Source organism: Eleutherodactylus coqui, chromosome 10, assembly GCF_035609145.1.
Source record: "Eleutherodactylus coqui strain aEleCoq1 chromosome 10, aEleCoq1.hap1, whole genome shotgun sequence".
Lineage (NCBI taxonomy): Eukaryota > Metazoa > Chordata > Amphibia > Anura > Eleutherodactylidae > Eleutherodactylus > Eleutherodactylus coqui.
In genome coordinates this window covers 70243895-70261946 of record NC_089846.1, presented here as the reverse complement: position 1 = coordinate 70261946, position 18052 = coordinate 70243895, and the positions used below count along the sequence as shown (strand labels likewise).

The 18052-nt window shown below is 47.9% G+C and overlaps 1 protein-coding gene across 1 annotated transcript in view; it reads right to left on the bottom strand.

Annotated features, from left to right (window-relative positions):
* Window positions 1-17790, bottom strand: part of ATRX (ATRX chromatin remodeler) — a 263566-nt gene extending 245776 nt beyond the window's left edge. The window contains exons 1-2 of the mRNA XM_066582073.1: window positions 17476-17790; window positions 1646-1758 (exon numbers count right to left, since the gene is read on the bottom strand). Coding sequence (XP_066438170.1) covers window positions 1646-1758; window positions 17476-17495 — 133 coding nt within the window. The 5' untranslated portion in view covers window positions 17496-17790. The remainder of the gene's footprint in view (window positions 1-1645; window positions 1759-17475) is intronic.
* Window positions 17791-18052: the final 262 nt, after the last annotated feature.

The following is an 18052-nucleotide window of genomic DNA, read 5'->3' as shown; positions in this document are numbered from 1 at the left end:
TTAATATTACTGCTGCTGGGGGGGGGGGTAATTTATGTTAATGCTGCTGGGGGAGAGTTAATTTATGTTAATGCTGCTGGGGGAGAGTTAATTTATGTTAATGCTGCTGGGGGAGAGTTAATTTATGTTAATGCTGCTGAGGGAGAGTTAATTTATGTTAATGCTGCTGAGGGAGAGTTAATTTATGTTAAAGGAGATGTCCCGCGCCGAAACGGGTTTTTTTTTTTTTAACCCCCCCCCCGTTCGGCGCGAGACAACCCCGATGCAGGGGTTAAAAAAACCACCCGCACAGCGCTTACCTGAATCCCGGCGGTCCGGCGTCTTCATACTCACCTGCTGAAGATGGCCGCCGGGATCTTCTACCTTCGTGGACCGCAGCTCTTCTGTGCGGTCCACTGCCGATTCCAGCCTCCTGATTGGCTGGAATCGGCACGTGACGGGGCGGAGCTACACGGAGCCGCTCTCTGGCACGAGCGGCTCCATAGAAGACTGCTGAAGACCCGGACTGCGCAAGCGCGGCTAATTTGGCCATCGGAGGCCAAAAATTAGTCGGCTCCATGGAGACGAGGACGCTAGCAACGGAGCAGGTAAGTATAAAACTTTTTATAACTTCTGTATGGCTCATAATTAATGCACAATGTACATTACAAAGTGCATTATTATGGCCATACAGAAGTGTATAGACCCACTTGCTGCCTCGGGACATCTCCTTTAATGCTGCTGGGGGGGGGGGGTGTTAATATTACTGCTGCTGGGGATGATGTTGCTGAGGGGTTATTACTAGTGAGGGAGTATATATTACTGTGGGGCTCGCTATTACTACAGGGGCTCGCTATTACTACTGGGGCCCACTGTGGGGCTCGCTATTACTACTGGGGCCCACTGTGGGTGTCAATATTTTTACTGAGGCCACTATTTGCGCGGCCCATTCACTTCAGTGGCCTATTGCGGTGCGTAGTACGCAACAAAACAGGTCATGCTGTGTGAAAATATACTATATATAATATGTGAATGAACTCATTAAAATCAATGGCTTCTATTCACTGCATATTATGTACGCAAATACCCTTGTGTGAACGAGGCCTTACTGTAATGTCTTACAATCGGCCCTTTGAAGTTCACCCTAAGCCCGATGTGGCCCCTGGTGAAAATGAGTTTGACACCCCTGGTGTACACAATGCAGCAAAAGTGACCTGATAATCTATAATTCCTCCCAGAATAAAGTTATTTTACTATACCTTCTATTTTTTCAGTAATAACAAGAACTTGTGATGGTTTGATCGCTCCTGCATTGTGATGTAATACCCCAGTATTACATCATACCGCGATCTGACAGGGCAGCCCTGAGTGCTTTCAGAAGGCCCTCTATCTGGCATGGCAAGCACATGGTACGCCGCAATCTCATCACGGAGGGGTGGGGGTGTGTCTGGGACCCCCGAACATTGACTGAAGTATTTAATTGCCACTGTTAGAATTAAAGGGTTAACAGCTCTGCTCAGTGGCACTGCTGATCGGAGTGTTGTGGGAGGGAGTCAACTTGACACCCGCATTGTATGGAGTGGGTTAGAGCCATACAAATCCTGAACCTCAAACGACATAACTGCATATCATGGAGCATTAAGGGGTTAAACAGCCTGCATCTTACCTGCAATCTTGCCCTCAAATTGTCTTGTAGGAGAAGTTGTGTCCTCAGATTCTTCAGAGGAGTGAGCTAAAAATTCATGAAGCTTCTGCACCAATGTATTTAACTTGTTTTTACTAAAAGGAGGAACAAAAATGTTAGATTTACTTTGGCATCAATATTAGGTGTTTTCAGGGCACTTAACCCTTTTAGTACTGATGACCTATCCTTAGGCTTGGTCAACAATAGTTACTCAACGGCAGCTATACCTTTTATAGCACTCCCAGCTCCGACACTCATGAAGATGCCCAGCTCCGCTGCAGTGAGCGCAGGGACTGAGATCAGGTGATCACTGAAGGTCCCAAGCCACAGACCCCCACCAAATCACCTACAGCTGATCCATCCAGTGTTAAATGCGCAGAATACCTCTTAACAACTAAAACACTACATTATGTACTGGCAGATTAAAGTAGACTGATTAATAAAGCATTCCTCCAATTTGTTGCCACGTCTGGTAATGCACAGCACCAGATAGAGCTAGAACACAAGGAAGCCAAGGTTCACCTCTAGGCAGACATTTTGTGACTTGCTGACCGAATTGAAATGGCGGAAAAGCGTACTTCCAAATTCATCCACCAGGTGAACACAAACATCAGCTTGCAGGAAAGGCACAATCCCACTGCATTTTCTTTCATACATCGAAAGGAGAAGACTTGAGAAATATATTTATCACATACATACATACAGGGTCTGGGAAGTCTTCAGACGCATTTACTTTTACATCCTTTGCTGTGGTCTTATGCAAATTTAAGAAAAGAAAAATTCAATTTTTTCCCCCTCACCCTGCACTCAGTAGCCCATACTGACAAATAACAGAACGCGAGAAATGATGCCATAAGTATTCACACCCCTGTACTCAGTACTTAGTTGAAGCCTGTTTTGGCAGCGATTCCAGGCTTTAGGCTTCTTGGGGATGATGCCACAAGGCTTGCACCCCATGATTTGGTTTTTCTGCCCTCTGTCAGGTTGGGTGGGGGCCGTCTGCAGACAGCCATTGTCAGGTCTTTCCAAAGGTGTCCCTTTGGGTTCAGGGCTCTGGCTGGCCTTCTCAATGACATTCACAGGAGTTGTCCGCACTTTTGTGTGCTCTTGGCTGGGGTCTAAGAGTCACTGTTTTGTTGGAAGGTGACCCTTCTGCCCAGTCTGAGGTCCATTGTGCTCCGGATCAGGTTGTCATCATCTGTGTACTTTGCTTCATTCAGCCTTCCATCCACCTTGACCGGTCTCCCCTCCCCCAGCTATTGGGCAGGTGATGAGCGGCGCCTGTTTCCATCCACTATAACTGGTCTCCCCTACCCCAGCATTATGCTCCACCACCAGGCATCACTGTAGGGATGGCATTGGGCCGGTCTTGAGTGGTGCCTGGCTTCCTCCAGACAGAACACTTGGAGGCCAAAAAGTTCCATCTTGGGTCTTCAGAGCAGAGAATCTTGTTCCTCACAGGTGACTTTCATGTGTCTTAGGCCCCCTGGACACAGGCGGAAATTCCACGGCGGGATTTCCTGCTGAATTTCTGCCGTTGCAAGCCTGCATAGGACTGTGTTAACAAACGCAATCCTATGCAGACGGCCGCGGTTTGGCCGCGCGAAATCTCGCGCGGCAAACAAACCGCGGCAGGTCCTATTTCTGTGCGGGGCTCGTCACTCACCCGGCGCCGGTCTGCACATGAAAGAGCCGGAGCTGCGGGGTGCGAGTGAGTATGCGCTGGTCCCTGCAGGAGCTGGGTCGGGTCCTTCTGGAAGTTTCTCTCATCTGCACACAGGACCTTTGGAGCTCAGCCAGAGTGACTGTTGGGTTGTTGGTCACCTCTCTTACAAGACCCCTCTCCCCCTTAGTTTGGTGGGTCAGCAGCTCTAGGAAGAGTCCTGGTTGTACGTCAAAGTAAGTAGTCCTGGCTGTACGTCAAAGTAAGTATTCTAAAGACCGCTGGGCTCTTTAGGAACTAAAGCCTCCCTCGCACATGGCGTTTGCAAAGACGCAGCAACTCTGCGTTTACTGCAAATTCCGCCCGGTTTCAGCAGCGCTGGCATACATTATGCTAGCGTTTTGCCTGCCTTTTCAGCACAGCTGAAAACGCAGCCAAGGATGCTGAAAAGAAAAAAAAAAAAGCAATACTCACCTAGCCGCTGCAGTCCGGGATGCGGCCGCTGGTCTCTGCCGCTAATCGGGGCAGAGATGATCACAGTCCTTCATTGACTGTCTCAGCCAATCAGAGCTGAAACCACTTCCCATTCATTTCAATGGGTGACGCAGAGCTGAAAACACCCAAAAATAGAACATGCATCGCTGTCAAAGCGCCGCGTTGGAAGGCACTGCGTTTTCAGGTCTGTGTGAGCGCCCATTGAAATGACTGGGAGCCTTGTACAGCGTTTAGCGCTGGGCTGAAAATGCAGCACTAAATGCTGTACAAAACGCCCTGTGTGAGGGAGGCCTTAGGAAGCACAATAGATTGTGAACCACACCCCAACAAGTTTGTAAAGTTGGCAGATGAGGGGGACGCCACTACTGAGTGAGCTTTGCTGCAGCACAACATGGCCTCTGACCGCCGGGGGAGGGGGGGGGGGCAGGGGCAAGGGAGGTCTGCTCCAGTAAGAAGGGAAGACTAGACAGGTCCTAGCAGTGGGAGACTCAATTATTAGGGGGACAGACAGGGCAAACTGCCACAAAGACTGGGATCGCCGAACGGTGTGTTGTCTTCCTCATGCTTGAGTTCGATACATCGCGGATTGAGCTAACATTACTGGGAGGGGCTGGTGAGGATCCAGTGGTCATGATACACATTGACACCAAAGACAAAGTTGCAGGAAGTCCGAACAGTAAAGTGGATGAGCTTGAAAGAAAGAACGTATGAAGAAAATTACGATACAGTAAGAATAACGGAAACATGGCTTGATAAGTGCGATTGGGCAGTGAACTTACAGGGTTACAATCTCTTCAGAAGAGATTGTTGGAGCCATAAAGGGGAATATGTCTGTATGGTAAATCCTACTTAAAGGGGTTGTCTCGCGGCAAACATCAAAATTTTACATTACCCCATTCCCCGTCACCCCCCTGGCATAAAATAGCAATTTAAAGCGTTTTTTAAACCGCTTGCTACTCACCGATCCGACGAAATATGGAGTTATAAAAATCTTCTCCCTAAGATGGCCGCCGGTCCTTTCCCAGGGATGCACTGCGGTTTTCTCCCATGGTGCACCGCGGGTCTTCTCCCATGGTGCACCATGGGCTCTGTGCGTTCCATTGCCGATTCCAGCCTCCTGATTGGCTGGAATCGGCACACGTGACGGGGCGGAGCTACGATGACGCGGTGACCAGATCTCCGGCACGAGCGGCCCCAATCACCAGCCAGAAGCACGGACTGCGCAAGCGCGTCTAAAAACGCCAGAAGACATCAGAATTAGACGGATCCATGGTGACGGGGACGCTAGCAACGGAGCAGGTAAGTGAATAACTTCTGTATGGCTCATATTTAATGCACGATGTACATTACAAAGTGCATTAATATGGCCATACAGAAGTGTATAACCCCACTTGCTGCCGCGAGACAACCCCTTTAATGCCAAAGCTACCAAAGATGATATAGGTGTAGGAGATGAATGTGTGGAATCCCTGTGCGTAGAAATACAGCGAGGGGAAAAAAATCCTGATAGAGGTTTTCTAAAGGCCACCAAAAGCAGAAGAAGCTAAAAAAACTTAATACAAATAGGAAATGGATCAAACCGCAATTAAATAATTATGGGGGACTTGAATTATCCCGATATAATATGGGAAGACGAAACGTGGGAATCTCACAAGGGCGATAAGTTCTTGAGAACAATTAAAGATAACTATCTTACCTAACTTGTACGGGAGCTGACTTGAGGGAGGGCCATCCTGGACTTAACAAAATAAACAGGACAGAATTTCAGGGGTGCAGGTGGCGGGACAACAACCTCAAAAATATCAGTACAGACGACAAAATGGAGAAGTTTAAAAACATCCTAAATACATCGTGAGCAGTTCATACCATTTCAAAATTAAAACTACAAGTAAAGGGAAATCAATTTGGCTAGACAAGACTGTAAGGGGGCAATAAACGAAAAAAAGAAAAGCGCCTAAACTACTGAAACAAGGAGGCAGTAAAGAAGCGCTAAAATCAGAGGGAAAAGAACAAATTATGTAAGATCAAAACTGGCAAGGAGGAGGCAGAAAGACTGATCACCAAAGAGAGCCAAAAGAACCCTATACTATTTTTCAATTATATAAACAGTAAAAAGGATTTGTACTGAGACCACTGGCCCCTTAACAAATAATGCAGGAGAAAATCAAAGATGGTGATGGGAGAAAAGGCAATTTTATCAAATATTTTTTTCTCAAGTGTATTCACGAAGGAAAAAGAAATGTTACGCTATTTCTTATATTCAGGGACTCTTGTGACCAGGGTTGTACCACCGGATTGGTGTATTGCCATTGTGGTTCCAATATATAAAAAGGGGTCACAAAGAGAGTCTGGTAACTTCAGGCTGGCAAGTCTCACTTCAATAACTGAAATAAAATTTGAAGGGCTTCTGAGAGATGCCATCCTGGAATAACTCAATGAAAGCAACTGTATAAACCCTCATCAGCATGGGTTCATGAGGGGGGGGGGGGGGCAATTTGATCAGCTTCTACAATGAAGTAAGTTCTGTGCTGGACCTGGGAGAGTCTATTGATCTTGTATATCTGGATTTCTCTAAAGCATTTGACACTGTGCCGCTTAATAGGTTGATATACAAAATGAGACAGCTCAGTCTGGCCGAGAAAGTGTGCATCTGGGTAAAGAAATGGCTCGGAGATGGAAAGCAGAGGATGGTAATAAATGGTTTGTACTCTGCTTGGGCCACTGTTGCTAGTGGGATGCCACAGGGTTCAGTACTAGGCCCCATTCTGTTAAATATCAATATGACCTGATAGAGGGACTGCACAGTAAAATATCAATATTTGCAGGTGATACAAAAAAAAAAAAAAACAGATAATACAACGGAGGGTAATGTACAGGTGCAAATTGACCTAGATAAACTGGGTGCTTGGGTAGAAACATGGCAAATGAAGTTCAATATTGATAAATGTAAGGTTATGCGCATGGGCAGGAGAAACGAATGCCACCAATATACACTAAATGGGGTACTGCTAGGGAATAGTGATCCGGAAAAAGACTTGGGTACTAGTTTACTGTAGATTTAACTGGAGCAAAATCAATGCCAGTCAGCTGCTGCAAAAGCTAAGTCTTGTTCACGCACATTTACACGCTTATCTGAATAGATCAATGGAAGCCTATGTACTTTCATTGACTCCATTCACCGTGTATAATGAGGCCATAATACACGCCAAAAATCACGTGTGTGAATGAGCACCGATACGGGGTCCATTGGGTTCCCATCATGCTGTCTGGCATTTTTCCCATACAAAGCAGCACAGCACCCCATTTTGTCCAGGATTGTGTAGCATATCTCTCTGCAGATGGGAGACCAGCCCTGAATCAAGTTTAAAAAAAAAAAAAAAAAAAAAAATTGGAATTCTCTTCATAGTCAATTGAGTTTTCACGAGTCCTTCAGGACAGCCTCCAATGGAGAGGGTTTCTCCGCAGGGACAGGAATATAGAGATTAAATAATCCCAACTCCCAGAACCAGCCCAGTGTTTGTATTACTACTGTATAAGAAGAGAGCAACACCTATCCAAAGTGTCCATAGTATTGGTGTAGTCAGCAGGAGTAACTAGGGTGCCGTTGTGAAAAACTCATCAAAACTCAACGGTAAAAAGAATGCCCTTCGGCCCAGTCATAACAGCACTCAATAAAGAATTAACAGATAAGTCATCTAGGAAGTGACAACTGCTTGTAACACTTTCAGTCCAAAAGGCGTGTCTTTGTTTACTTGGCTATTAAGTCTGTAATGTCTAATGAAGGTATTTGGGCTGGCCCACTTAGCGGCCTTAAAAATCTGCTTAAGAGAAACCTGCTTCCCATTTCTCAGACCAGGATGAAGAAACCACTCCGGTAAAATGAGCTTTAATAGCAGATTTCCCTTGAATTGTATATGCCTCTTCAATGGAGGCTTTCATTACATTTGTGAGCATGCTTTTACACACCTTTCATTTTCCCCCATATTGGATAAATTGTTTTGTCTCCAAAAATGTTGTACCCGTTTAAGTAACCCTCCGATCCTGAAGAAAGATGGTCGGACCAGCTTCTCTGATTACCTGATGCACATGGTATATTAGGTAAAATTAGACTAAGACACTGATTGGCCAGTGCTGACCACATGAGCAGCGCCAGCCAGTAGGAGCAGCATGTAGAGTACAGATCCATGCAATACAGTGTGCATAAGAAAGCCGGACAAGTGCTTCGCCCATCCTTGCCTGTCTAGGGCAGAGGATTATATATTTCGAACTCTATTATTCGCTTTGTCACAAAAAAAAGGGAGGACCTAGTTTGCTCATTTTGTCTTGCAGACGTTTCATAAATTATTGGAGACGGCTTGTACTTCTACCACTCTACGGGCAGTTGTGATTGCCACTAAAAACACCACCTCCCATAATTAGGCATTTGTCACTTGTAGACAAGAGTTCAAAAAGAGTATCAGTTAACCCCAAGACAACCGTATAAGGATCCCATACGCTATATTAGATCTCCTAGGGGGCCTTAATCAATAGATAAATTTACTTCCAGATTTCTAAAGTCTATTTGATAATGGTACCCCATAAAAACTAGACAAGGTTGCTACCTGAACCTATAAAGTGCGACCTTTGTCTTAGCATTCTTATAATAAAAGCAAGAATCATTGTATTATCTGAATCTAGTAAATCTGCAAGATCTGAGCTTCTACAGTTGCAGAATTTCGTTTATTTTTTTTCTTTATATGTACACTGGATGTAGCCAGTTTTCAACTGTAATGTTCTTTTCCTCTTCTAAATACATTGCCAATATGGGCCAGACAGATTTTCCTGCTAAGAAGACTTTTCCTGCTAGATTTTGCAGAAATTGGCTCTTGTTCCTTCTTGATGCCTGAGAAAAGACAAAAAAAAAAAAAAAGAAGACTGTACAAATGGTGTCAGAATTTTTATATGATGATTTTTCAGTCGATGTTCTAGTCAAAATAGTCCTCGAGATGTCAGCGATTTGATAATTCAATTCCATTACTCTGATCTCTCTTGACCAGATTCCATGTATAATTTGGTTTTGAAAGATGGCTCCTCATCCAGCTTCACTCGCACCCGTGGTTACTGTCGAGAGGTTCTCAAACCCTTTCTACTCCTTCGATAAATTTGAGACCCTCTTTCCGCAACAAAAGGGAAAGTTTTACTTCTGAAGTCACTCATATCCTTTTGTTTAAAAGGTGTTTTTTTTTTATCCCAAGGAGGACAGAAACATTTGCTGTAAAGTTCTGGAATGAGCTTGGGCCAGCTTCACACAAGCATATACACATTTGCACACTGAAGAGCACTGCGATTTAGCGGCACAAACGTGTTTTTTGCTCACTCATCGAGGTATTTTACTGCACTTTTTCCATGCGCTAGGCATGTGCATTTTGCACATACCAAGAAATAAACAATCCAGCCATTGAAATGGCCAATTAGTTGAGTTCAAGAGGTGTTCTTCTCCCTGCACAATTAGGCAGTTCCACTCATCTCCTAGCGTATTGCACGTGCGCATCCTAGTTGATTTCTATACGGACCTTTGGTGTGCAACTGTGCAGGTAAATAGAGCACGCTGTATTTTTGTTGCACTACCAGGAACCCATTAAATGCATTTGAACAGACCCATTAAAAAAAACAAAAACAGGAAAAAAAAAAACATTCTATTTACTGCATACTGCGTGCAAATACACCCGTGTGTAGCTGGGCTTATTGCAGCGTTTGGAACAAAGGATATTTTTGATACCATTTTTACATTCTCTTGTTCTCCAGGATGAGGGTGCATTGTGCCTTTGAATGCAGCAGAACTCCTAGAAATAGGCCTTTGTCTTAAGGATTTAAATTCTGATTTTTAAAAATGTATGATCTATCCCAGAGTACCAAAAGAGTCGTCAAGTGGCCGTTCATCTTCAGGGAGAAGGGGGGGGTCTATCTTGTAACCAGTTTCTCATGGGTTCTGGATTACTTTCCAGCAAGACGATTCGATAATCTTTCTCCCCGTAGGATTGCATCACCATTTGCTTGAGGTTCCTGTGTTGGAATGGAGAAGGAAACCTGTGCCTCTTCCGCATCCACCTCAGGGGGCAATTCCAACGCCAAGTTTTGCCTTTGCCTTTAAAATATTTGGAGGGAGAGCGAAATCTAGGTAAGAACGGCTGTTTCTTAGATGGCTTGTCCTCTGAAAGACGCTTTTTATCTATTGCTTTCTCATGAAAACCTATAGCACATTATTTATTCTTGGAGATGGTGTCCCTGACCATAGTTTAACCATAGGAAACCCTACGCGTTGAGTTAGTTAGTGCGCCCACTTCAGCACTAAATCCTATGGGTTCTGTAAACTCTTCCACAAGAAAACCAGCAACTATCTTCAAGAACAGGACTAGAATATCCTCATGAGACATTCTGAGTTTCAAATACTTTTGTAGTTGACTTATGCAGAGGACCATAGATGGTGCCACAGAGCAGCAATATTATTTTGAATAGTACTAGCCTCTTGGTCCTGGACTTTAATCCCCGCTGATAGTAGAAATATGAGGCAGGATTAAAGCCTCTGCTCTGGTAATTAGGCAGGATCAGGTCAGATCCCTAGGTGTCAGACACAGCCAAAGAATGAGCGCTATGTACTAAAAAAATGAAAGTATTACTTCCACCCTGCAACCCGATCATGTGACGGCTGGGTTCCCACTGTGACAGCTGGGTTCCCACTGTGACAGCAGAGCTGCAGAGTCCTTCAGACCCAGATCAGCTCTGCCATTGAGTATTGTCACTTATGGGGGATGTTTTCCCTTTAACTGGGCTCCTATGGATCCCCCCCGCTACAGTGGAAAAGTATGTAATAACCCAGAGGTCTTGCATGACATCATGGGGTGTAATAAAATACATAAAGTTACAAAAATAGGTTTTAAAAAAAATTACAGAATAGAAATATATACATAAAAAATAAGACCAATCACAATGTAAACCAAGACTGTTGCTGTATACAACCTGTAATCCAAGGTTACATTGAAGGTACAGGGAACCCATTCATTTACTTTATTGTAATATATGAATTCTTAAAAAAAACACCAAAAAAAAAAAAAAAAAAAGTCAGTGAAAAAAAGCTAACTGAAGGAAAAAAAAAAAATGTAAAAAATAAATCACTAAAACCACCACCTGGGTAAAATCCCTAAGGCGCCCTGTCCACAGCCATGATTTCACCGGCAGTAAATCGCCAGTGAATCACACCGTCTGAAGCTTTCCTTAGTGTTGCTATGGAAAGCCCAAGCCCACTGTCAAACAGAATCATTGCGATTCTCCGCTCACGAGCAGCAATTGGCAGCATGCTGCGAATTGTCGTGATCCTCCACGGTCAGCCTGTCAGCTTAGGCTAACAGAGGACATCCGTCTGCGGCTCCTGCTCCCGGGCAGTGGCTACCGCAACGCCCATGGACAGGGGGCCTAAAAGACGTCCTGCGCTTATAAACTGCCTGGTCCTCAAGAGGTTAAGATTAGAGTTTACAGAAAAAAGGGTTTGTTTTTTCTAGCCCTGAGATCCCCAAACATCTAACCCTGGGCTGATCTACATCCAAGGTACTACAAAAACCTTTCAATAAAGGTGTCGCCATTTTCAGAATCTATATAGCTTTTTTCCATTATCCTGCCCTAGAGCCTAAAGGTCCGTTTAGATGAGCTTATTTATCAATTCAACAAAAACTATGTCCGAGTTCGCTCGGGTAGCCTGTTTACACCGGCAAATACATTGTTGGCTCGTTCAAATGAGAAATCCTTGAAGTGGTTGTCATTCGCTGTATAAGTGAGAGCGACAGAACGAGTGCTGGTTTATCCGAACGATGAATGAACAAGCCAAAGATGTTTTTTATGTAATGAAAAACTATTATTTTATTGCAAACTTCCCTTCTTGCCACCACATTTCGGCTTTCTATGAGCACCCTATTAGAGAAGGCCATACCACCATCCTGGCTCGCACTCATCCACGCACTTCCTCGCTTCCAGTGCGCCCACAATGGGAAGCTCGGACCCCACAGCTGGCCAGCCAGAGCCACAACACTTCCGGTTACTGCAGCCCTACTTGCTGTCATGCACCTAGGGAAAGCATCACTAGAAGCACAACCTCCACATCCAGCGAGCTGCCATCTGCATGCCCATCCCTGAGCAGGATTTTCCCCTATTTCTACATCACAGGTCATAGTAACATAGTATGTAAGGCCGAATGAAGACAGTGTCCATCTAATCCAGCCTGTTTATCCTCCTGTGTTGTTGATCCAGAGGAAAGCAAAAAAAAAAAAAAAGAGGCAGGAGCCAATTAGCACTTTTAGGGGAAAAATTCCTTCCCGACTCCCTAATGGCAATCAAACTAATCCCTGGATCAACCTCTAATAGTTCCTACCTGCCTGTATACCCGGATTAACAATTAACCTAAGATTTATATCCTAAAATATCCTTCCGCTCTAGAAAGACATCAAGTCCCCTTTTAAACTCCTCTATAGATTTTGCAATCACCACATCCTCAGGCAGAGAGTTCTACATCCAACAGTTCTTACAGTAAAGAACCCTTTTCTATTTTGGTGATGAAACCTGCTTTCTTCTAGACGTAGAGGATGCCCTCTAGTTACTGTCGCAGTCCTGAGTATAAACAGATGATGGGAGAGATCCTTGTATTGTCCCCTCATGTATTTATACATAGTTATTTGGTCGCCCCTTAGCCGTCTTTTTTCCAGGGTAAATAATCCCAATTTGGATAGCCTCTCTAGGTATTGCAGTCCTCTCATTCCATGTATTAATTTAGTTGCCCTTCTTTGAACCCCCTCCAATACTGTAACATCTTTCCTGAGCACCGGTGACCAGAACTGTGCGCAGTATTCCATGTGAGGCCTGACAAGTGCCTTATATAGTGGGAGGATAATGTTCTCGTCCCTCGCCCCTATACCTCTTTTAATGCACCCCAAGACTTTATTAGCTTTTGCAGCAGTTGACTTGCATTAGTTACTCCAGTTTAGTCTACAATCCACTAGTACCACCAGGTCTTTTTCCGTATCACTATTCCCCAGCAGTACCCCATTTAGTGTTTATTGGTGACATCCGTTTCCCCTGCCCATGTGCATAACCTTACATTTATCAACATTGAACTTCATTTGGCATTTTTCTTCCCAAGCCCCCAGCTTATGTAGGTCCGTTTGTAGCCGTACCTTGTCCTCCGTTGCATTGATTATATTGTATAATTTTGTGTCATCTGCAAATATTGATATTTTACTGTGCAGTCCCTCTGTCAGGTCTTTGATAAATATATTGAAAAGAATGGGGCCCAATACTGAACCCTGTGGCCTTAGACAGACACGTGACCTTGGAAAGAAGTTTGGAAAGTTCCAGGTTAGTTACCACGTAGAGAAAATGTTCCAGTACTTTGTCAACACTCATGACAGCACTTGAAGGCTAGCTTCACACCGGTGGGTGCGATATAGGGCTATGAATCCTACCGCCATATCGCGCCCCACACATGTGAAATCCCTGTGGATGTGAGGTGTTTTTGTGTAAAAACAGCCTGGCATCACTTTGAAGATGCAGGGAATCCCTCGGCGCAACTGTCACAGCCGCAGCGTTCTCCCATTGTTTTCAATGGGGCTGGTGTTGCTGCCTCCCACCACATTGAAAACAATGGGACTACGATGCAAGATCTCACTGCTAGATAGGACACGCTGCGATTTGTTTCCTGCATCGCAGTGCTATGCAGGAGAACATTACTCATGTCCATGACCCCATTCAAAAGAATGGGGTTCATATTTATGAGTCTCAAAACGCACAAACCTCGCGTGATTTTATCGCCCATGTAAAGCCGGCCTAATGCATTTTTGGCAATAAAAATATATCGCAATATTTCTGTCATAAAGGCAGCATCCACCTTACCCAGCTTTCTTTTCTATTGCTGCAAACAGAAAAGCAACTTTTATAACAGTCTCAAATATTTAGCATGGATCTCAGTCTCCAGCTGTTAAGGCCCATTTAGACAACGATCGCTCAAAAGCTGTCTTTTGAGCGATAATCGTGTGCAACTGCACTTACATCGTGTAGTTTTCGTTAGCCCATCGCTCACACTGAAAGACGACAATGAGCCTTATCAGGAAATTAACACCGGGATACAGCTGATACTATTGTTTCAGCTGTATTTCGCTCCCTTATCAAGGGCTGAGTATGAAGAACAGAGCGGTCCAGCTCCGTGCAGAAAACATCTGGATGCAGAAGACAAGCGGGGTGTTGTCTTCCGCATCCTCTGCTCCGAGCGCTTGGCGCAGGGGAACAGCTGTATGCAGAAGACAAGCGGGGACACCCCGTTTGTCTTCTGCATCCTCCGCTGGCAGTGCAAGGTGATCGCTTATCTTGAGCGATCATCTTGCACTGTAAATGACAACGATTATCGCTCAAAAGTCGCTTGAGCGACATCTTTTGAGCGATAATCGTATCTAAATGGGCCTTTCCAAGGGCCTAGATGTTCCCATGGGAGATACTTTGTCTAGTCGGATCCTATAGTCATTCTAGCACCCATTGTTCCCCTGCTATTGGGATGTATGGAAAGCTATGACTCAAGAATCAAAATTAAATTATGTAATTATTAGAGATGAGCGAACGTACTCGGTAAGGCCGATTTCGCAATCGAGCACCGCGATTTTCGAGTACTTCACTACTCGGGTGAAAAGTACTCGGGGGCACGGCGGAGCGGGAGGTAGCAGCGCGGAACAGGTGGGAGCTCTCTCCCTCTCCCTCTCGCCCCCACTCCCCTCTGCAACCCCCCGCTCACCCACAGCGCCCCCGAGTACTTTTCACCTGAGTAGTGAAGTACTCGAAAATTGTGGTGCTCGATTGCGAAATCGGCCTTACCGAGTACGTTCGCTCATCTCTAGATATATACATATATATATATACATACATATACATATACATACACACACATACACACACTTGTATACACATCCAGAGAATTGGGTTCTTTTAAATGGAGGGTCATTGGTATATGACCTAATATAGACAAGTTGTACCTTAAAATGTAAGGCCTCCTTCCCACGAACGGATTTCCGCCGCGAAACCTGCTGCGTTGTCCACAGTTATTAGGTTCTGTTGAACCTAATAGATCCATGCTCACGGTGCGGAATTCCACACCGTGAATTCTCCCGTCCTCACCCGCGGCATGCTCTATTTGCCGCGGGTGTACGCGCGGCCGGCTTCCATTGCAGTCAATGGAAGCCGTCCGTTCACGCTATCTTCCGCTGTAGGACAGCAGATTCTCATTTGAAGTTGAAAAAGTTTGCCCCCACCCCCCTCCCCCCTCCCAATAAAAGAGCCTGTGGACACCTGTTCAAGGACCCAGCAGCAGCACCTCTGCAGGCTCCCCGCTGAGCCTGTGCACACCTGTCCCAGGACCCCACCCCAGTAGCAGCAGCACTACCTCTCCAGGCTCCCTGCTGCGACTGTGCACACCTGTCTCAGGACGCTGCCGCAGCAGCACTACCTCTCCAGGCTCTCCACTTTACAGCGCATCTTAGCATAGGGATAGAATCTGCAGCCCCGTTGAGTGCCGCCCACAATGTATATAGCTGCTCTAATGCCAACGGCTGATGGACGGGCTCCGTGGTGTCAGACCGCCACCCACCTCAGATCTATGACCTAGTAGGTTATTCAGGACAGACAGTGGCATAAAGATATATCTCTACCATCGGAGGCTTCTGCCAGCTCACTCTCAGCCTGTTTAGAGGCACATCAGTTGTTGGCTCGTTCAACCAGAATCATTCAGTAGTGAATGTGTAACACGGAACATCTTACAGGAACTTAACTATAGAGGATGTGGTTGCACCCAGGCCCATAAGGCATCTCTTCTCCATACAGAGACTCCAGTACTATGAATAAAGCATTATAGTTGGGGGCCCCGTTACAGGTTTTGCATTGGGGCCCAGAAGCTTCAATTTACGCCTCTGCGGAACGAGCAGCCAACGAGGATCTATAAGCCTGCATGAACAACGAGCGAGAAGTGTACTCTTCTTGTCCCTCGTTTCAGCCAAATGATCATCCTTCACTTTTACTTGTTTGAACAATAATTGTTTCATATAAAGTCAGCTGGAAATGCGCCTACCCTCTGGCAGGGCTCCTACACGCGCCGTCAGGCAGGTAAAAGACTGCACAAGTGCTGACGTCACCGCTAAGGTCATCAGTGCTCCTGCAATCCTGGATCGCGGGCTTCTCATTGAGGCTCCCAAGGGTGGTCCAAAGACAGGTCGTTACTGCGCGGGACTGGGGGCCGGCAGTCTGACACTACATTGTGGGGGTTCGGTGGACCGAGGACGGAACGTCACCCGGCAGGGTTGTGGGTCCAGCGGTCCGACACCACACCGCGAGTGTTGGGCCGTCGGCGGACGGGACGTCACCCGGCGGTCCGACACCACACCGCGAGTGTTGGGCCGTCGGCGGACGGGACGTCACCCGGCGGTCCGACACCACACCGCGAGTGTTGGGCCGTCGGCGGACGGGACGTCACCCGGCGGTCCGACACCACACCGCGAGTGTTGGGCCGTCGGCGGACGGGACGTCACCCGGCGGTCCGACACCACACCGCGAGTGTTGGGCCGTCGGCGGACGGGACGTCACCCGGCGGTCCGACACCACACCGCGAGTGTTGGGCCGTCGGCGGACGGGACGTCACCCGGCGGTCCGACACCACACCGCGAGTGTTGGGCCGTCGGCGGACGGGACGTCACCCGGCGGTCCGACACCACACCGCGAGTGTTGGGCCGTCGGCGGACGGGACGTCACCCGGCGGTCCGACACCACACCGCGAGTGTTGGGCCGTCGGCGGACGGGACGTCACCCGGCGGTCCGACACCACACCGCGAGTGTTGGGCCGTCGGCGGACGGGACGTCACCCGGCGGTCCGACACCACACCGCGAGTGTTGGGCCGTCGGCGGACGGGACGTCACCCGGCGGTCCGACACCACACCGCGAGTGTTGGGCCGTCGGCGGACGGGACGTCACCCGGCGGTCCGACACCACACCGCGAGTGTTGGGCCGTCGGCGGACGGGACGTCACCCGGCGGTCCGACACCACACCGCGAGTGTTGGGCCGTCGGCGGACGGGACGTCACCCGGCGGTCCGACACCACACCGCGAGTGTTGGGCCGTCGGCGGACGGGACGTCACCCGGCGGTCCGACACCACACCGCGAGTGTTGGGCCGTCGGCGGACGGGACGTCACCCGGCGGTCCGACACCACACCGCGAGTGTTGGGCCGTCGGCGGACGGGACGTCACCCGGCGGTCCGACACCACACCGCGAGTGTTGGGCCGTCGGCGGACGGGACGTCACCCGGCGGTCCGACACCACACCGCGAGTGTTCGGCCGTCGGCGGACGGGACGTCACCCGGCGGTCCGACACCACACCGCGAGTGTTCGGCCGTCGGCGGACGGGACGTCACCTTGTGCGTCTGGGGGGCCAGAGGTCTGAGGTAAGGCCGTCACCCAATCTGAGGGTGAAGGTTTCTTTAGAGGGGGAGGGGCGGGAAGTTAGAGCAGCGGCAAGCAGCTTCCCCCCACAGCAGGCACCACCCTTGGGTCACCGGTGATACTAATCATGCCCCCCACGGCTGTGGCCCCAGCACGGCCTACCTCATGGGCTCCACTGTCATGTCTCTCCCAGGCCCGGCTCGTCGTCGGCCTCTCGCTCACCGATGCTCGTCCATTCCCCGTAGAACCTGCAAGACGGGAGTATATGACGAGAACACAAGTGAAAGGCGTCGGGAAGCAGCGAGGCCGCAGATAACAACGGCGGCGGAATCTACGACACCCGGTGAAGGCCGCCCTACTCGTATAGCGCCAATCACCACTCCTCCCCCGGATCACAGACCCCGCACTCCACCAACAACCAGAAACAAAGCAGTTACCGCCATCTTGTCGAAGAAGAGAGACGCATCGAATTGGCGCTTTCTCCCCCTCCCACACTGCTCAGCGCTGATTGGCCGACAGCTCTTCTACAGGGATTTTCTGATTGGTTCCCGGCGCAGATCTAGGAGGCTGTTGCCGTGGGGCGTGACGTCATCAGCCGCCCAAATTCTGATTGGTCCAGTGGTAGATGCCGTTGTGCTCTGTACTGTACGAAGCTGCTTCTCGTGCTTTCTGTGTGAGATGCCGTGTGGCGGCCGCTTGGGGCTTATTTACAGGCCACGGAACACACACCGAGGGCTCT